General features: G+C 43.8%; 1 protein-coding gene across 4 annotated transcripts in view; it reads right to left on the bottom strand.

The window, feature by feature from the left end:
• LOC135225732 (uncharacterized) overlaps positions 1 to 21,402 on the bottom strand; it is a 391,490-nt gene that overhangs the window by 64,957 nt on the left and 305,131 nt on the right. For all 4 annotated transcript variants that reach the window (XM_064265117.1, XM_064265118.1, XM_064265116.1 and 1 more), the window contains one exon: positions 5,677 to 5,890. In XM_064265117.1, the coding sequence (XP_064121187.1) occupies positions 5,677 to 5,890 (214 nt within the window). The remainder of the gene's footprint in view (positions 1 to 5,676; positions 5,891 to 21,402) is intronic.

Raw genomic sequence — 21,402 nt, 5'->3', positions numbered from 1 at the left:
ATTCAGATGTGACAGGTCTAGAATTACTCTTCGCTTGTCTGAGTCTTTCTTTGGAACGCTGAACAAGCGTCCTTGAAATTTCAAACATTTTACCTCTTTTATTGCATTCTTTTGTAGAAGATCTTTGGTATAGCGTGTTAGTTCTGCCGTTGGAATCTGATGAAAACTGGTTGGTGGAGGGGGCCCTTTTATCCAACTCCACCCCAGACCCTTGGATATTATACTGTATGCCCACTTGCTGAAAGTCCAACGGCTTCGAAAGAGGTACAGCCTTCCTCCTACTGGGGAATCTCACTGGTTTGTAGATGGTCTGCATCCACGGCTCCCCCGGAATCCTCTGCCTCTTCCGGAAGCTCATCCGCTGCCTCTGTGGCGAAAGGCTCCTCTAGCTCTGCTACCTCTTGCGTGCCTATTATATCCATGAAACATGCCTTGTGTTTCAAAAGTAGGATTAAAAGCCGGAGATGGTGTAAATGAGGCAGTGGCTACTTGTTGCTGAGGTGGTTGGCTAACCCAAACACATTGTTGTTAGGGCTGGAATTTTGATGTGGAAGGGTGACTCATCTGGAGTACTGGCATTGTCTGTACCACAGATTGAGTTTGTGGACCTTGGAACGACTGAAATTTCCTTGGTCTCTTCCTACCTCTTGATTGGGTTCCGGAGGGTTCAAATTTTCATTTGGAAATCAGGCCCCACCGGACTTTGAGGCTTTGGTTCACTCTTGCTGCTTCCCCTAGGACGCTGTTAACTATGTCCTCCGGGAACAGGTCCGGACCCCAAATTGAAGCTTTGATTAGCTTATAGGGTTCATGCCTAATCGAGGCTTCAGAAAGAACATGTTTTCGGCAATTGCGCCGGGCCACTGCAAAGTCATACGCATCACTTTGGAGCGTGTGAAGTAGACTTTGTTAAAATTTTAAACAATGGCTCCTCTGAGTATACCAGTGATGCCATTTCTGCCATTGTAGCCGAGTTGATGGACCTACTTAGCCTAGTACGTGCTTCATATTCTATCTTGACTAGGGAGTCCGGAAGTCTAGGTAGACGTTCACTAAACTGTGTGGAAGCACAGTCTGTGTTCAATTTCCCTGTCGTGAACGTGGCTGGTGCATCAACCCAGTAATCGTGATCTCCCGGGAATAGTAAAGAAGTCAATTCAGTTTCTCTTAACTGTGGCATGGGCTTATCCTCCACAGCCGCTTGTAGAGCAAGGTCAACAACCTTCGTGGTGCAAGGGGTTGGTGTTTGTCCTTCCACCACAAACATCGTATATGAACTCTTATGTGGCGACAGCATTGTGTTGACGAACTCCCATTCATTTAACGTGCGGACCCAGGCGGACTGCGCTTGCTCCTTTGGGTAGATAACTGTTTCCTTTGGAACTTTATCTAACCTCACTAGTGCTTCTTCCGTTAAGCGTGCGTAACCCGGGAAGGGAAATTGCAATCCCCGCGGGTAGAACTCAAAATCGTCTACAGGCCGGGTGCCACATCCTTCAAGCGTTAACATGCCGTCTACAAACGGGGCATGTAGGGCCAATCGCCACGGATTGTTTTTTACAAACGCTGGGAGTTTAGAGGCGTCCGGGATCACGAACTGCTGTTGTTGTGGCAGTCTGGATCTTAACAGGTTTTCAATCAGGTTCTCCTGATTTTGCAGTCTCTGAGCCAAGGTGTCCATAGACTGCAGGCGATCAGCAATGGGTCCGATCTGGGATTGGACTATGCTACCCATTTTTTCCATCAATTGGTTAGAAAAGGCTACCGGGTCAAAAGACAGCTCCGTCGTCTTAGCCTTTGAGCTCCTTGCTCTCGACCCGTGGTGTGAGGGAGTAACAGCTACCGGATCCATTGGTGGCTTAGAAGCTGATGATGACCTGGTTAATTTGGGTAGCTTAGAAGGCTTACTTGGCTTAGGTAAGGCCTTCTTCAAGTGTTTGATTTTAGGGGTCACTGAGCATGGCCTGTCCCCAGCCATGGTCTTCCCAGTGAACCCCTGGGAAGAAGTTTGGGAAGAAGAATTAGACGGTGCCGGACTAAGAATAGGTATCTTAGACCGGACGCTACCTGCCTCACTTACCTCCCTACCTTGTCCAGTGGAGTCGAGGACCATGGGTTCTGCATCGAGGCTGATGGCTGCTACATCGTCCAATACAGCTTCCCCCAGTCCCTCAAGATCTTCAGGCAAGAATTGTGTTTCTTCCCTAATCCTGGCGATGATCAGTGCTGCCACTTCCTTGGCCACCACTGCTGACATCTTGGCATTAGGGTATAGAAGAGTACACATCTCTTCCGCTAGGATATAGGGTTTTTTGGCCTTGACATTACGACCGAATCCGCCGACCCAGATCTTGAGGGTCGAAAGAGAAGAATTCTTGATGGCCTGAGGGGTCTGAAAGAGATGTATCCATTAGGATTTATTAAGTTCTCTAACATTATAAAGCAATTTTCTCAAATTCCATATAAACAATGTACTTAGAAGTAATTACTGGAATGTGGAATGATGTACCTACCGAGTCCGTGGTTATCTCTGAGACCAGCCCGTAGCAGATCTCACACCCATCAGGGTGCCACACGATAAGGTCGTCTACCTGGACTGCACATGGGGCATGAGATCGGCAGACCTCATGCCCACAGGCTTGCTGTAATACAGCCGCACATGCTGTCATCTGACAACGTACCACCTGCAAATGAAATTGATACATGAGTATCATAGATTTGATATTTACCGGAGACTCCGGTGCTCTTTATAGTAAGCTTATACTATAATGTTTAAAGTCAAGGTAGACGCATGCTTCTTATAACTAAGCATTAACATTTCATCATGGTCATTTAACATTCTAATTCTTCCTGTCCTGTTTTTGTTGTCATCACTCTTGGTATTATAAGGGTTAGAACTGACAGCTATGGCAGGTATAACCTTGTACCAGTCCGTCGGCTCCGGAAAAATAATTCCCGCTATGAAACTTTTCTTAGGTCTCTGTACACCTACCGGAGTAGGTCATACATAGAGGTAGAAAGGTTATGGAGGAGTGGGCACTAGGATACCCAGCTTCCCGCCGGCTCCAGAAACTTTCTATTAGGGATGACAACACTTAGTACAACAGGAACGGAATTGTGGATAAAAATAGATACCGGAATACTTGGTTGGAAATTGCATTCTCACCATAGAATTCCGACTAAATACTATAAACAGTTAAATTCTAGGCTCCGCCCCTAACCCTCTTCCGGGACCAACCAATTGTTATTTTCTTCTATGAGGGATTAGCCTACTTTATCAGAACAGGGTAAGATACCTGAATCCAATCAAATCACTATGTTATTAGTATATAAATACGATATTAGGCTATCCCGGTCCTACCGGAACGGAAGGAAAATAACATGGAGGATACCCGGGAAGAAGAGTACTAGGTACGTGGCAAGGTGCTCCGTCTGGCGCGTCCGGAGGCCAACCGTGACTAGCTAGAAGAGAGCACTACCTGCCTCGACTCGCAGAGCGAGAGCGCAGCCACACTCTCTCCGCTGTCCCGCTCTTGCTCTAGAGCGTGTGACTCACGTGGGACCCCATGGGTAGGGTGTGGTGAGAAGTACTCCACCGAGGTGGGTACCGGGAGAGGGAGTAGCTGAGAAGAGTGGCTCGCTCGCGATCATGTGGACGCTGTGACCGGTCAGGTGGGACAACCCTCCGAGACACAGTGGATCCACGAGATCAGGACAAAAGGCTTGTAGCCTACCCCTAAACTAAATGACCATAAATCAATCTCATAATTATTAAACTAGATAGGTTATGATGGGAAACGACTAAAAACAACAACAAGGGGTACACAGAGGAAGAGGGAGGAACATAAGGTGATCCGAGCAAATAGCCTAGCCCTCCAAAATCGGGTAAGATGCCGACCTGGTCAGGAAGACTAAATCACTCTATAATAATTAGCCCTTCAAAATCGGGTATAATGCCGACCTGGTCAGGTAATTATATGACTTAAGGATATCCTCCTGTAAGACCCAATAAGATCCATCTATACGTAACCCTCGGATGAACATAACTTAATCCCTTACGGAGGGATAAAGATATTTATACTAATCAATATAATAACATTTGTCCTAACAAACTTAAATCAGTATTCATATGTATAACCAAGGGGAACTCCCTGATGTAGGCTACCTTCCGAAGCTGTGTGCGGCCCGGTCAGGTAGCCAAGCGTAAGCCAAAATAACCTAATTACTACACATTGCATGTATAAACACCGTATAATAACTTGTGAATTTACAATCAGAGTGCAAGATGTCTAGAGCTAAAATCTGACCGCAATTAGTATGAGGAACTAATTGCCAGTCGCCATGTAAACAAGAAGCTCTGGGAGGTAGCGACATCAAAATGGTTGTCGGGGAGCGGCATCATCCGAACTTTCCGAGACTTAAATTATTAAATAATTACTTATAAAGAATATCGCTACCTCCAGATCAAGAATTGATAATTGCAATACTCAACTTAGCAGTAGAAGCTTCAAGCAGATCAGACATCTTCAAAAAGAGCACAATTCCAAACAGAACACAAGAACGCGTGCATGTCTTATGATGCTATGAAAAGGAATGTTTGGAATCACGTGGGTAGTAGTAGTAGTAGTAGCGGGCAGTAGCTGGATGTAGAACGGCACCTCGTAGTAATAGGGGATGTTGAGAGAGGGGAGAACTAACTGGTAAGAGACCTCTGACAGTGGTTTTAACATGCCCCAGTTACTATACCAACACCCTATATGGGTGAGCGAGCTGGGTATATTCCTAGCATTCCATGCAACTTTTTTCTCTGGTATATATAGCAGTTTTATACCTTAGAAATGATGCTATAAGGAGCATTTCACAGAGCGGCACAGGTTGAGCCCAGAAATTATCCTATTGTTAAGACCGAAGGTTTGCTTGCCTATGAACAATAGTTTGTTCCATTGGTATCTTTTATTCCTGTTCATGTACCATTGGATCTTATGTGCTTTGGCTTTATATCTTTCATTGTGTTGTTTAGTCCGTTCTCCTGTACTTTGTATTACTTGTTCAGTTCCTCCCTTGTTTTCCTGCTTCTTAGCCTCTTATCTGTCATCTCTTTCAGTTTACTCAAGTCAGATCTCATCATAATTTGTTTCTCCAGCTGCCTTTTCTAAGGTAGTTGCTGTTTTGATTTCTGTTGGGTTGGTTGTGATGGTGGTGTTGGCATTTGTATCTCCATGTATTCTGCTACTAGTCTTGCTCCTGCATATGCTAGGTTGTTTGTTTCTGTAAACAGCCTCACTGAGGATATTATGCAACTAAAACTTCAGAAATTAAAGTTCAATTCTCCTTGTATTTTAATAATTTCATTACATTTTTTATCTTTGAAAGCTTGCATTTCAAGTCAATGGCCCCTGTAGGTTTGTTTCATATGAACAGGGTTCATCCTCTGAATACTAATGCAGAAATAATAATTTGCTTTTACCAGATGTAATTCAGTTTCATCCAAGGTGACTATAAACAAATTATCTTTACCTCATAAAAAATGTCTAACATAAGGGTTTTATACATCAACTATACAACACTATTAATCCTCAGTATAGAGACAAGTTTAGGCTGTTGTAAAATAGGTTATGAAATGAACAGTTTTGCATGTAAAAAGTTGATCAATGAGAGCCGAAAAATTTTCCATACCTTGTTTTGACTTTTTAACAGTGCCTTCTGAATGTGTGGAAGAAGCACTAGTAGATGTATTGTGAATTTGTGACAATGGAGGCAATGGTTTGCCCTGACCTAGAACCATGCCAAACAGACTAATCTGAAGTTCATCTTCTTCTGGCAACTCGACATTAACTTGCATTCCAGCTATGATACATGGTGCCAACTTTCTGACTTTAAAGTAAACACTCTGCAAAAGAAAGAGGAAACCTTCATCAAAATATATAGTACATAGTTACTGTATTGTTACTTCCTCTAAATGATACTATGTAGTACAATATTTCAAAGAAGTAAAAATAACAAAGAATTCTACCTAAAGCAAATGGTCATTTATCAAACCACTTTCCCACAGAATTTAATAAAATAATGCAACTTATAGAGCTCTGAGTCACTGATAACGTCTTTTCCTTTGGTGATAAATTTTATTGTCCAAAATTCCATTGTAGTATAGGGAGCCCACTTAGTCCTGTATTAGCTAACTTATACACGAGTATTTTGAAACTGTAATTATAAACCCTATCAAACCTGCAGATATGATTTGGCTTCGTTATGATGACGACATCTTAACATATTGAAAAAGCGAGTGGGGCGATTTTGATGTCTTTCTAGAAAAATTAAATTCCTTGGTCCCGAGCATAAAATATAAAGTAGAATGGGAAAACAATAACCAAATCCCCTTTTTAGATGTCTTAATAATCAAAACTAATAACAACTATAAATTAACTGACTATATGAAAACGACATTCTCACTTTCATACATAGTATATTTTTACAGCTATCGTGATATTTCAGTCAAACTCAGCATAGCAAGTAATTTATTTCTTGAGAGCCCTGAGAATTTGCTCCCCAGATTTTCTTAACAAAGAATTTGAAACAATCAGATATCAACTGATCTTGTTAAATTACCCCAAGCACACAATAAAAAACCCATACATAGAGCAAAGAGCATTTTTTAAAAACCTACAGAAAACAAAGTAAAGGAAAAGTACACAAACAAAATTATAATCCCTCATGTAGATGATTTATAAGAGGACACACAAACCATAGGCCCCTCAAACCCTTTCATTCTCACTTATCCGAATACACTAGGGAAATCATTAATTAGCGTTCAGCAGAAACCAGTTCCCAAAAATATTGGAGTTTATGAAATCCCTATTTTGGTTTCATTGTTAAATCTCTCTCAGAAAGATTAATGACATAAATGATCAGTTAGATATGGAAAACATAGTTCAGCAATTTTCCATCATATAAATAACACAAACCATACCATGGACTGGAACTCATCTCGTATTTTATACAAGAGCAGCTGTCGATACAAATGTAAAATGGAGGAATCTTCACAGATAAAACAACAAAATAATAAGATTAACCTTTCCAATAGATCTTGGGACTCTAACCACATTGACAGGACCTTCCTTAAAGCAACGATGAAGAGGATTAAGACAATTAACAGAACCTATGGCAGCTCAGCGATGACCTCAGGCATCACCTAAGGGCATATCTCCCACTATACATTTTGCCTATGTAACTTCTGTTATTCACTGTTGATAAGGGTGGTAGTCAGACCACTGAAATATAGTCCTTAGCTTTAAAACATTGTTTTAATGGGCCTTTTATACAATGCGTATCCTGTTTTAACAGAAGAATTTACTGTATTTAAATGTGTGCATGCGTTCGCACTTTGACGTCTGCCTTCATTTCAATCAATATATGAAGCAGAATGGATGCTGGTAAAACTTTTTCTTTCAGGGTTATACGTACTCTAGGGTAAGTTGAGAAAATGCAGGATGCTCCAGCACACTGATTATGAGTCATGCAGTACCGAAGAGTTAATGACCTTGCCGTATTTAACTTCAGGCAAATTTTAAAGAAATGCCAGTAAAAAACAAAGAGGGGAAATAACCCCTGATAGTGCCACTAAAAAACAAAGAGAAGTAACCCTAGATAGGTCCTTGATACCTGAAGTCCTTCTGGAGGGACATTCCCTTTGCAAACAATAAACCTCTCCTCTTCCCTCTCCCCTCCTCTCCGTCTTCCATACGTTAACAACTGTCTTCCACAAAAGTAAGATTGATGTTAAATGTTCATTTATTCATTTCATTAGTCATTTACATTTATTTCTCATTGTTTTCTGTATGTAAAACTGTGTTTATTCCCTATAAAATATATTTTAAAAAATATTTTTGGGTGTCTGAAACACATTAATTTACATTATTCCTAATGGGAATTATTGTTTCAGATTTCATATGTTTTAGACTTCATGGGACGTTCTGGAACAGATTACATACAAAAACTGAGGTTCCACTGTAAACATATCTTGAATGTTATTGCTAAAAAATGTTTAGATTGGTGCATGGAAATTTTTTTTTCATTGCTTGTATGGCACTGTGAATAACAAATTGTTAAAAAAATGCATGTAAAACAAGTGTGAAAAAAAATTTATTAAAAAATAATACACCCACCCACTAAAATATTCCATTCTCTCTATGGGACGTCAGAGAAAACAGGTTATGATGACAGGGATAACTTGCTCAAGATGTCCTTATTCTCTCAGGATTCTTGAAAGTCCAAAAATTATTTTGCTTTGCTCTCTTCCCAAAACTTACTTTTTTCAAAACTATTCTTCAACGAATACTGAACCAAATTCAATGAAACTTTTAGTGTAGCATAACCATATCTTTATTTTGTCGATGGAGAAATAAATTTTCTGTGCAACTTTTAATTTTGCATATGAATTTTGAAAAATGTCATGATTTTTTTCAACTGCAAAACAAGTGAACATAGAGGCCAAATTTCTAAATTTCCCAAAAAGAAAATTCTCATTATAAGTTGTAGAATAAATGGTAAAAATTGAAGTAAATCCCTTTAAATCATAAGGTAGAAACAGTCATTTAATTTATAATGGGGCCTTATAGCATGGCACTCCCCTTAAGAGACTTATAATTATTATTATTATAAAGGATTAGTTTATCCAGACCTCTGAGCCTAACAATGGCTCTTCTTGGGCTGGTTTTCAAGAATTAATCCTGGAAAAAAAAACTTTATTAAGGAAACCAGTTTTACTTAGGAACATGATGATCCTATTAAATACAAAATCTTTGCCTTGTCGTGTTTCAAAAGTTTAAGTTTCTTTGATGGTTCCAAATTGGACAATCAACTAATAAGTGTTGGACAGTCATTGGTGTCTGGCATGTACTACATTTCAGTGGATCTGGATGTGGATTTGACATCAAATGACCATGTGAAAATCTAGTATGGCCTATACGTAGTCTTGTTAGTAACACTTCTTTAGCTCTTTCTTTTTTAGATGATGACATCCATGAATTAACTTTGCTTTTTATATTTCTCAGTTTGTTTGTACTTGGCACTGATGTCCAATCTATTTGTCAGTCTTGATATATTAGAGGCTTCATTGAGGTTATCCAGTCTCATACTGGGGCATGTGTCATTGTTGATGGTATAGTGCAAGCTAATTTGGCACCTGTATCTGCTTTATCGATTCCTTCAATCCCCACATGCGCTGGAATCCAACATATTTTTATTAATAGTCCTGATTGAATAAGTTGGTGTATTTTTATTTGGATTTCTTGTACAAGGTGATTTGTAGACTTGTACTTGTTTATAGCATCAATAGCATTTCATAAGTCACTGAAAATTATGGTGGGAATTGCTCTCTTCTTAGATATTATGTTTAGTGCTATTAGTATGGCTGTGAGTTCAGCTGTGTATACTGATGATAATGGGGGAAGACTTATCTTAACTAACTTATCTTTTGAGAATGCTGAAGCTCCTACTCCAGTGTTGCTTTTTGATCCATCTGTATAGATCATAAGTTGATCTCTTCGTCTGATGTGCTTCAATGCAAGTTGCTGGTACTTTTCTGTGTTTGCCATATTTCTTTTTAAAAGATATGATAGAGCAGTACAAATTTTTACTCTTTTCAAAGTCCAGGGTGGTGGAAATTCCATTGCTGGATGGAAAATTGGTTTAATATTACGTGAATTCATTACATTGGTTCTTTGTGGGGAAAGAGCTAGCACTATGGTTTTCTAATCTTTGATTATAATTCAGAAAGCAGGTAGCACCGGGAGATGTTCCTGCTTGAAGGAAAAGGCCCCTACACATAGGTATCAAGTTGCGGTGATGTTTTAAGGGTAATATACCTGCTTCTACTAACAGGGAGTTTATAGGGGATGATCGAAATGCTCCCATGCACAAACGTATTTCTTCATGATGCAGTGCATCTAGTGTTTTAGGTGTAGCTTCTGAGGCAGATGAATATAATGGGCAACAATAATCTATTATAGATAGTGCTGTTGCTTTGTATAACATAAGCATGGTGTTACATCCAGTTCCCCATTTGGTATGTGATAGTTTTTTTCAATATGGCTAGGGTTTTTATGCCTTTTGCTTTAATACATTTGAGGTGTGCTTTCCAGTTCAGGTGCTGATCAAACACCATTTCTAGGTATTTAACATTTGTACAGAATTTAATTTCAGTATTATAAAGATAAAGCTTAATTGTTTGTTGTTTTAACCATCTTTTACCTTTATAGAAAATTACTGCATTTGTTTTATTTATTGAAAATTGGAATCCTACTGAATTTGCCCAATTGGTAATATTTGAGATGGCTATATTGAGGATTTTTTGGGTATGTCTTAGAGTGCTACTTGTATAATATATGGCAAAGTCATCAACATACAACTCACTCACTCACTCCACTGGCTGTGGGCCTCCATGGCTCTTTGCCGCCACTACAAGAAGCTTCCAACGACCACGGTCCTGTGCAACATCCCACCAATCCCCTGGATCATCCACTCCAAGCTCTGTCATGTCCCTTTTTATGAAATCAGACCATCTCATGCGGGGTCTTCCTGGGAGTCGTCTGCCCTCTGGTTGTCCTCGAGTAATCTTGCTTAGTATTAGTCTATCCTCATGAGCCCTGGCCACATGCCCCGCCCACCTCAGTCTTTGAGCCATAATTGTGCCTGTTATCAGGGGTACCTCTGTCATTTCCCTCAGTTCATTATTATGCCTTCTTCTCCATTACTCCATCTCTGCATCAAAGACTGGTCAACATATCCTTCTCAAGATTTCGTTCTCAAACACTTCCAACCTTCGTTCCAGATCCTTTGTCAGCCTCCAGGTTTTGCACCCAAACGCTAACAGGGGTCTAATAATGGTTGTATAGGCCTTCACCTTTGTTCTCCTTGATAAGATATTACTATTGAGCACTTTGGCTAAAGCCCAACTACATCTGGCTGCTGCTGCTTCTTAATTTTACCTCTTCTTCTACTCTATTTTCAGCTGTAACTGTTGATCCCAGGTATTTGAAGTTCTCGACCGCTTCCAACTCCATATTTGCACACCTGATATTTACCCAGTATCCTCTCCTGCCTTGAAACCTTCAAGACTGGTTTTAGCCTCATTTATTTCCAGGCCAACTTGATTTGCAGCTTCTCTAAAAATGCTTATTTTTCTATCAATTTCCTGGATGTTTTCACCACAAAAGTCAATATCATCTGCATAAGCTAATCTATCACACCTAGCCTCCCTAAGATGTACTCCATTACCCTGTGGTGTTTGTCTCATGACCCATTCCAGCACTAGGTTAAAGAGAATCGTAGACAGTGCGCATCCCTGCTTTGGAGCAGTGGAGGAAGTTTTATGGTAAGAGGGAACATCGGAGAGTCTCCACTCTTCCTTCTTGGGAGGGCTTTACTCCTATTCCCGATTTTTCGTCTTCCGCAGTAGTCAACCCCCATAGTAGCGTTGCCCCTGCTTCTCCTTCCTTTTCTTCCATTGATTCGTCGATGGAAGTATCGGGAGGTCGCCAGAGTATTATTTGTAATGTAGCCCCCCTCTTCTTCGGGAGTATTTTCAGTTCCCGAGAAGGGTGAGGTTTTTTTTCATCATTCTCTTCTCTTCCAGAGTCGGAGGCGTCCAAAATGGCGGCGATTTGGAAGACACTTGGGCTAGGGGGTACCCCGTCCTTGGGGGGGTTGCTAACGTATTTTGAGGAGGCTCGCACCCCACCCTCCCCTGTCCAGCCAGGCCATCCCCCCCCCTCCAGGCCTCGTCTCCATGGGTGGGAGCAGTCAGCCATCTTGTATTGCTCCGCCGGTGTCTGCCGCCGCCTTGTCTCGGAGTGATGCTGCGGCATCAGCCCCATTGTTGTCGTCACGGGGCCCATCTTTGTGTATTCCTCCGCCAGTGGCGTCTCTTTCCCCCTCGCTCAGAGGGGAGGTCGTGACGTCACCACTGCTTGTGACGTCACTCTCATCGATGACGTATCTTCCAGTCGCCTCCGAGCCGCCTCTCTTAGATGTGACATCATCTCTGCCGCCCAGTTCGAAACATTTCCCTTCCATGTCTTCGGAGCCTTCTCTGGCACATCAGTCGGAGCTCATATGCCAGGCGGTGCTTCAGAGGCTGGACTCTGTTTTAGATGTGAAGTTGGCTGCCTTATCGGTTGGGAGGACTGGTAGGAAACACGTTGCTTCGTCCCCGCCTTCCGAGAAGAGTGCGCATAGGAAGCTGGTGCTGTCTCCCTCTCCCTCTTCCCCCTCTACGCCTTGTGGGCGTATTAGGCATTGGAAGGCTAAGGACCTTGCCCTTCCTTCGCCGCCGAGGGAGGAACAGCACGGACGTGTTCGGGCAGTGTTAGTGATGTGTGTTCTGCAGGGGTTGCTTCGCCGCCGAACCTCGTATGTGCAACCACCCCCCACCCCTACCCTGTCCTTGCACATCGCGAGCGTGTTGCACCCCCGTCCGTGCATGTGATGGTAGTGCTCCTTCTTCTCCCAGGCCTATTCGTCGCCGTAAAGACCTGAAGGCACCTGTCAAGAGGTCAAAAGTAGTGAGCACGGAGGTGGTGCAGCCGGAGTGTTTGCTTGCTTCCAAGTCTTCCACTATAAGGGATTCTCCGTCAATCTCGAGTGCTAGAGTTTCCCCCCCATCTCACGTACATACGGCCGCCACGCCCGTGTCTGTTCATGGTCGTCTGGAGTCACCTGTTGAGGTAAGTCGTGCCTAATGTTTCAGTGGGTCCGTCTTGGAGGCTGATGTTTGGACCCAGCCCAGATAGGCTAGTAGAGATTTCAGACTGTTTGCCTACTAACCCTTCTGTGAATTTTGGTGAAGAAAACGTGTTAGAAGAGCCGACACATCCTTCTCGTCGTCGGTCGCCGGTGCCAGAGCAGGAAGAAGGGGACACGCAGGAGTTTCTGTCTTCCTTTTCGGAGGTTGTTGATCTCATTCATGGGTTCAACAATTTGGAAAGTAGGACTCAGGATCAGTCGTCTTACACTCCTTCTTGCTTGGAAGCCTTGGTGGGAGCTGCTCAGGACCCCAAATCATCTCTCCAGCTGCCGTTGTCAGGGCACGTTCAGTCGGTCTTACAGAAGGTTAACGCCTCTGTTTCTGACCGGGACAGTTCACTTCGCTCTAGAGGCTCTACCAAACTCCTACCCCCACCTCTCACAAGATATAGGAAGTACTATGCTACGAGCTCTGCATTTTTGTTGTCACGCCACCTTAACTCAGACGTCATTTGCCTGAAGCTGGGTTTGACTTTGGAACAGGTGAGGTCAGTGGCTCCGTCCTTATCTCCGCAAGACACCTTAGCCTTGGAATCTACGGCGGCCTCCATGTTGCAGATGGTTTCTTGGCTGGACCTCTGGTCTGTGGTGATTGCCAAGATAGCTTCTGACAGGTCCCCTGATGGGTTGGTGAGTGTTGCCTCGCTTGCCAGTCTTTTGCAATCCGGGGGCAAGGCGTTTACTTATTTGGCTCACCTCAGTGCCAATTTATGGGCTAATCTTCTGGTTAGGAGGGACGCGGCTTTGTCTAGGATGGAGAGGTCGCTCGACACAGTCTTTGCTGGCCTTGAGGAACGGTGACCTGTTAGAATCCCAATTTTTTTTCCATGGGCAGAACTCGACAATGCGATAGACCAACGTCGGGCTGACACCAAGGACCGTCTGGTGCACAGGCAGTGTCTAAATCAGAGCCCCGCCCTCGGAGACGTTTGGCACCCCCTCCTCCCCCGGTCCAGCAATCGAGGAGATCGTCACCTGGTAGGCCATCGAGGACCTCAAGTTTGGCAGGGCCTTCCCGTTTGTCACAGCCCAAGTCTCAGGATCAACGCCCCTTTCGCTCTCGTTCCTTTAAACCAAGAAGATGCCCTGAGAGCAGAGGTCAAGGGGGCCGTCGGTAGGTTGGGCACCTCTCCCTCTCCTGCGCCACGCCACGGTGGGGGTGTGCCTGGCTGGCCATTGGGCCAAGTGGCAGTGTTACGGTGCGGAGAAGTGGGTGGTAGATGTCCTTTGGGTGGGATACCTGTTGCCATTCGACTTCTCTCCTCCTCTGTCGGACAAGCCGCAGCTCAGGAAGACGGATCCCCCAGATTCTCTGAAGTTCTTGGCTCTTCAGGAGGAGGTGCAGAAAATGCTGGACAAGGATGCGATAGCGGAAGTAGTGCGTCCGTCCCTGGGGTTTTACAGTCACATCTTCTTGGTGCCCAAGGCATTGGGAGGATGGAGGCCTGTGATCGACTTATCCACCTTGAATCGCTTCATCAGGAAGACACGGTTCAAGATGGAGACCCCGTGCTTGGTGTTGGTAGCCGTGAGGGAAGGCGACTTCATGCTGTCGATAGACTTAAAGGACACATACTTCCAAATCCCTGTTCATCCCACGTTCAGGAAGTTCCTTCGCTTCTCTCTGGTGGACAAGATCTTCAAGTTCACAAATCTGTGCTTCGGGTTGACCACAGCCCCTCAAGTGTTCACAAGGGTCTTCTCTCTCGTGTCAAGTAGGGCCCGTGCTCAGGGGATCCGTTTGCTGAGGTACCTCAACGATTGGTTGGTCTTGGCAGTTTCCAGGGATCGTCTTCTTCGGTTCTGTCTGGACCTGGGCATATTAGTCAACCAGGAAAAGTCGAACCTCGTACCCACTCAAAAGGATTCTCTACCTGGGAATAGTCATCGATACAACAGTGGCGAGAGTTTTCCCATTGGATCAGAGATTGGAGAAGTTGCAGGCTGTGGCGTGATACTTCCTCTCAAAGTCGCATCAGTCAGCTCATCAGAGGCAGTTTCTTCAGGGAGTGCTATCTTCCCTGGAGAAGCTGGTCCATCATGGGCATCTTCATCTTCGGTCTCTGCAATGGAGACTGGGGGAATTCTGGTCTCCGGTGGGGGACTCTCCCCTGTTTATGGTCCCACTGTCTTTGAAAGTGAGAGAAGACATTCGTTGGTGGCGGGACGACTAGAATCTATTGAAGGGCGTCCCTCTGTGTTCTCTCCCTCTGGACTTCGTTCTGTTCTCGGATGCCTCCCTCGCAGGTTGGGGCGCGCACTTAGGCGGCCTCATCGCTTCAAGCGTTTGGGGTTTAGAGGACAAGCAGCAGCATATCAACGTCTTGGAGTTGAAGGCAGCTTTCCTGGGTCTGAAGGAGTTTCGGGGGATGGTAGAGGGTCACTCTGTCGTTCTCATGTTGGACAACACCACGGTGGTAGCCTACGGTAACAAACAGGGAGGCCTAGTTTCTCAGCAGCTTCATGCCTTGACCGTCGAGCTTCACCAGTGGGCAATCAGCAATTCAGTAGAGCTTTCAGCCAGGTATATCCCAGGGAAACGGAACGTGGTCGCAGACAAACTCAGTCGCTGGGATCAGATCTTAGGCACAGAGTGGTCCTTTCATCAAGTGGTGGCAGACAGGCTTTTCCAGATTTGGGGGGGACCCATGCTGGACCTTTTCGCGACATGTTACAACAGGAAGCTTTAAGTGTTCTGTTCAGTGGTCCCAGATCCCTTGGCATTGGCAGAAGACACATTCCAACATCCCTGGGACAACCTGGAGGTGTATGCCTTCTCTTCGTTTTGTTTGATCCGTCAGGTTCTGAACAGGCTGTTGGGTTCACAGGGTCTCAGAATGACTCTGGTGGCCCCTCTGTGGCCTCAGGCAGAATGGTTTCCAGATCTGCTATCGTTGTTGTCGGAGATTACAAGGCATCTCCTGTGTCAGCCCCATGCAGAAAGGTTCCACCGGTCAGTAGAATCCCTGTCTCTTTACGGTTAGAGGCTATCAACTATCTCCTCCCAGAGAGAGGCTTTTCTCAGAAGTTAGCTGGGCAAATGTCCAGCAGTCTTAGGAAGTCAACCTCCGCAGTTTACCAAGGCTAATGGGCGATCTACTGTTATTGGTGTCGTAAGTGGGGTTTTTCTCCACTTGCGACCTCTATTCAGTGAATAGCAGGCTTTTTAACCCTCCTCAGATACGAGAAACGTTTGTCTGTGTCTGCTATTAGAGACTACAGGGCGGCTCTGAGTTTGGTGTTACGCCTGAAGGGTATCGACGTCTCCTCTTCCTGGGAACTTTCCCTGCTAGTTAAGGGGTTTGAGCAGTCGTCTTCTCCTAGAGAGCTCAAGCCTCCAACGTGGGATGTTTCCTTGGTGCTTAAGAGCTTGACTAAGAGCCCATATGAGCCCTTGCACCGCTCATCTGATAGGAACCTGACGCTTAAGACAGTTTTCCTTTTGGCTTTGGCATCTTCCAAAAGAGTAGGAGAGCTCCACGGTCTGAATTATGAGGTGAAGCACACCAGGGGTTGGAAGTCAGTGTCCTTCGAATTTTTTCCAGAGTTTGTGGCCAAGACCCAAAATCCCTCAGTGTATGATGACAGGTTCGCTTCGTTCTCCATTCCCTCACTGACTGACTTTGTGGGTGGTGATGCTCGAGCGTTTGTTGTGCCCTGTCCGGGCCCTGTGTTACTATCTTAAAAGGACTCGGCACCTTAGACCAGGCTGCCGCAGGCTGTTTGTCAGTACAGGCCGTACGGAGAAAGAGGTGTCTAAGAATACTATCTCTTTTTGGATACAGGAAGTCATCAGACAGGCATACTTGACTCTTGATGATTCCATCGCCACGTCTGTGCAGGCTAGAGCACATGACGTTAGGGGTATTGGTCCCTCTCTCTGGCTTTCAAAAAGAACTTGGCTGTACATAGAGTGCTGAGCGCTGGTACTTGGTTACGCCAGTCCACGTTCACCTCTCTCTATCTTAAGGATGTTGCCCACAGATCTATGGACACATTTTCCCTGGGTCCTGTGGTGGCTGCCCAACAGGTTGTGTAACTCATAGTTGCCCTTAACGGGGCACCTTTGTATCTTACCTAAGATGATTGTGTGGATGTGAGAATGAGTGAGTTGGCTGGCCTCCTCCTTTCTCTTGTACCTTTCCTTCTTCCTTCGGGCAGTTTAAGGAATTGACACATCATTTGCTGGACTGGTCTGATACAGGTGAGTGAGGTAGTCATACTGGTAGTGTGGTCGTGCAGTATTCAATATCTTACCCACTATTTAGTAGCATAGGCTCCGCTCCTGGGCAAGGAGGAGTCAGGAGTACAGTAGTACCTCGAGATACGAAAGGCTCAACTTACGAAAAATCCAAGTTACGAAAGCCAATGCGAAAAATTTTACTGCTCTACATACGAAAAGTTTTCAAGATACGAAAGATTGTTGCTGTAAAGTCCCGAGATTCGCCCGGACCACCGAGAACAATTTTAAAACTCCCGCGCCGCCAACTGAGTAAACTCGCCACCATCCTCCCGCTCTCCCATTGGTTCCTGATGCTAGTCACCCCATAAGGTCCTGCTCTCCTATTGGTCAGCATCTACCCCTTGTGCTTTAAGTATTCTATTGGTAAAAGGTTGCTGTAAAATGAAAAACTTATTCATGCAATACATTTGATAAAGAAAACATTAGGTAAAGATAGAATAAAGAATAGAAATGAATGGTTATTATACTGTTTGGTAGTTTCAGTAGTTGAAGAGAGATAATGAAAATTTATGGCTTACTGTGTAAAAGTGATTGCTTGGCGATCGTTTCGATACTATTAAGTGCTGGATGTAAACAGACGTTTGGAAGCTTTTTTTTGTTTGTTTATTATAGTTAATGGTTACTTAATAATTATTTGAAATGAGTACATGCAATACATTTAATAAAAAAAATTGTGAATTAGATATCATAAAATATAAAATAAATCAGACTGCCAACAAATACGTATTTTTTAGAATTCTTCTTCTGTTTTATTATTACGTTACGTATACGCATGTTTCATTATAGCTGTCGGTAACTCGGTATCTTCATTAAGTAAAGATAGAATAAAGAATAGAAATGAATGGTTATTATACTGTTTGGTTGTTTCATTAGTTGAAGAGAGATACTAATGACAATTTATGGCTTACTGTGTGCTAGGAAAAATGATTGCTTGGCGCTCGTTCGATACTCTAAGACGGGTAAGAGCTGGATGTAAACAATCGATCGGAAGGTTTGTTTTTTGTTTGTTTGTGTATTATAGTTAATGATTAATTAATAATTATTTGAAATGAGTACATACTGATTATTTATACATTTTATTGGCATATTCTAAGCTTTTAGCTCTTAGGTTTAGATGTCAGAATCATAGACTAGGCTACAGTAGCAACCGCTAACATAGGCTAGGCTTATTGCTAAGGGACATATGCCAAAGTCCTAATATATGCAGTAAAAATGGGGTTGAACATTACATGCAGTTGAATATTACTCAAGTATGTACAGTATTTTGCCTTTTTGGAGTCATATTTCTTCCGTCGTAACCCTAGAACATGTGTTTTAGGCCTGGAAATATAATTTACTGGGGTGTTTTTGGAGGGCTTGGAACGGATTAGCCATTTTACATGTAAAATGTGTTCCAAGTTACGAAAAACTCATAATACGAAGGCCGTCTTGGAACGGATTAATTTCGTATCTCGAGGTACCACTGTACTACAAACCCTAGTGCCCTGGTTTGTTTTTTGGACAGTCACAGTTTTTCTTTGGTTCCCTATACAATGGTTATACCATATATCATTGTATGTCACTCAGGTTCTGAGTGGTTAGATTTTAGTGTATCTAGCTTGTCAACGGGCTTCAGTCCCTCTCTGAGAACTATTTCTTTTGAGAGCTGGACTGGCGGGTATGGCCCCAGCTGGTCTAGGATTTCTTATACCTCCCTCCAGGTATGAGTCTATCCTATTGTTAAGACCGAGGGTTTGTTCGCGTATGAACAAATGACAAATTTTCTAAGACAATTTGTATTTTTCATAGCTACAAACCTGAGGTCTTAACGTTATACTGCCTGCCTCTAGCCGCCCCTCTTTTTATTAAGTCATCCTGAGTTGGGAAAGACTGGTGTAGATGTTCGGTGTTTGACCACTCTTCATCCGATCTACGCATGCTTTGCCAGATACCACAAGATTCCTTGCTTTCATCTACTTTTTTACCAGATACAGCTAGGCGCTAGAAATTATCCTATCCTACTGTTAAGGCCTTAGGTTTGTAGCTATGAAAAACACAAATTGTATTAGAAAATTTGTCATATTTGCATGGTTGGGCAATTTGTTGAGGGTTTTGAGCCGTGTCTTAAGTCTGCTAAGATTTCGACTTAATGCATGTTTGATTTTGCTTAAAATGACAAATTTTCTAAGACAATTTGTATTTTTCATAGCTACTAACCTGAGGTCTTAACAATAGGATCATTTCTAGCACCTAGCTGGATTCGGTTAAATCGCAGATGAAAGCAAGGAATCTTGGGAGATCTGGTAATGCGCGCATATATCAGGTGAAGAGTGGTCAAGGACCAAGCACCCACACCACAGCATCACCCTTTCCCAACTCAGGATGTCTTAGCAAAACAGAGTGGCAGTCAGAGGTGGGCAGTACAATGTTAAGACCTCAGGTTTGTAGCTATGAAAAATATAAATTGTCTTAGAAAATTTGTCATTTGTTCATACGCAAACAAACCTTCAGTCTTAACAATAGGATAGACTTATACTTGCAGGGAGGTACAGACATCCTAAAATGGCCGGGGGCCTACCCACCAGTTCAGCTCCAGAACAAATAACTTTCGGAGAGGGACTGAAGCCCGTGAGAAGCTAGATACATTGATATCAAACCACCCAGACACTGAGCGACGTACAATGATATATGGGAGAATCATTGCATAGGGAACTAAACAGAAACTTTGACTGTCCAATAACAAACCAACACACCAGGGTTTGTTACCACTCCCAACTCCCCCTTGCCAAGAAGCGGAGCATATGCTACCGAATAGAGGGTTGGTTATTTGCATACCAAGCGACCAAATTATCAGTATGACTACCTTACTCACCTGTGTCAGACCAGTCCAGCGAATGATGTGTCTATTCCTTAAGCCGCCCAAAGGAAGAAGGAAGGAAAGGTACAAGAGAAAGAAAGAGACCAGCCAACTCACGCATTCTCTCATCCACACAATCATCTTAGGTAAGATACAAAAGTGCCCTGTTAAGGGCAATGATGAGTTACAAAATCTGTTGGGCAGCCACCACAGGACCCAAGGAAAACATGTCCATAGATCTGTGGGCAACATTCTTAAGATAGAAAGAGGTGAACGTGGACTGGAGTAACCGAGTGCCAGCGCTCAGCACTCTATGTACAGCCAAGTTCTTTTTGAAAGCCAGAGAGGGACTAATACCCCTAACGTCATGCGCTCTAGCCTGCAAAGACGTGGCGGCAGAATCATCAAGAGCCTAGTATGCCTGTCTGATGGCTTCCCATATCCAAAGAGAGATAGTATTCTTCAACACCTCTTTCATGTACGTCCTGTGCTAACAAAAGTCTGCGGCAGCCTGGCCTAAGGTGCCATGTCCTTTTAAGATAGCAACGCAGGGCCCAGACAGGACACAACAAAAGCTCTTGAGCATCATCACCCACAAAGTCATTCAGTGATGGAGTGGAAAAGGAGGTGAACCTATCATCGTGCACAGAGGGATTTTGGGTCTTGGCCACGAATTCGGGGACAAATTTGAAGGACACCGAACCCCAACCCTTGGTGTGCTTCGCATCATAGCTCAGACCATGCAGCTCTCCCACTCTCTTCGAAAATGCCAAGGCCAGGAGGAAAATTGTCTTGAGTGTCAAGTTCCTGTCAGATGAACGACGCAAAGGCTCATATGGACCCTTAGTGAAACTTCTCAGAACCAAGGAAACGTCCCACGTCTGAGGCTTGAGCTCCCTAGGAGAACTTGATTGCTCAAACCCCTTAATTAGCAAGGAAAGTTCCCAGGACGAGGAGATGTCAATACCTCTACGGCATAACACTAAACTCAGGGCTGCCCTGTAGCTCTAATGGCAGAAACAGACAAACGTTTCTCATTTCTGAGGAAGGATAAAAAAAGTCTGCTGTGTTGAATAGAGGTTGCGAGTGGAGAAAACCTGTTTATGACACCAATCACAGTAGATCGACCACTTGCCTTGGTAAACTGTAGAGGTCAACCTTCTGAGACTGCTGGACATATGCCCTGCTGTTCTCTGAGAAAAGCCTCTTGTTTGGAGGAGATACTTCATAGCCAACCGTGAAGAGACAGGGATTCTACTGACTGGTGGAAACTTTCTGTATGCGACTGACACAGGAGATGCCGCCAAGGGGGAATTTCTCTCGGAACCTCCGACAACAACGACAACAGATCTGGAAACCATTCCGCCTGAGGCCACAGAGGGGCTACCAAAGTCATCCTAAGACCCTGTGAACTCATCAGCCTGTTCAGGACTTGACGGATCAAACAAAGTGGTAGGGAAGGTATACACCTCCAGGTTGTCCCAGGGATGTTCAAAGTTGTCCTCCGCTAACACTATAGGAT

This window comes from Macrobrachium nipponense, chromosome 13 (genome assembly GCF_015104395.2).
Source record: "Macrobrachium nipponense isolate FS-2020 chromosome 13, ASM1510439v2, whole genome shotgun sequence".
In the NCBI taxonomy this organism is placed as follows: domain Eukaryota; kingdom Metazoa; phylum Arthropoda; class Malacostraca; order Decapoda; family Palaemonidae; genus Macrobrachium; species Macrobrachium nipponense.
This window is presented reverse-complemented; position numbering and strand designations above follow the sequence as displayed.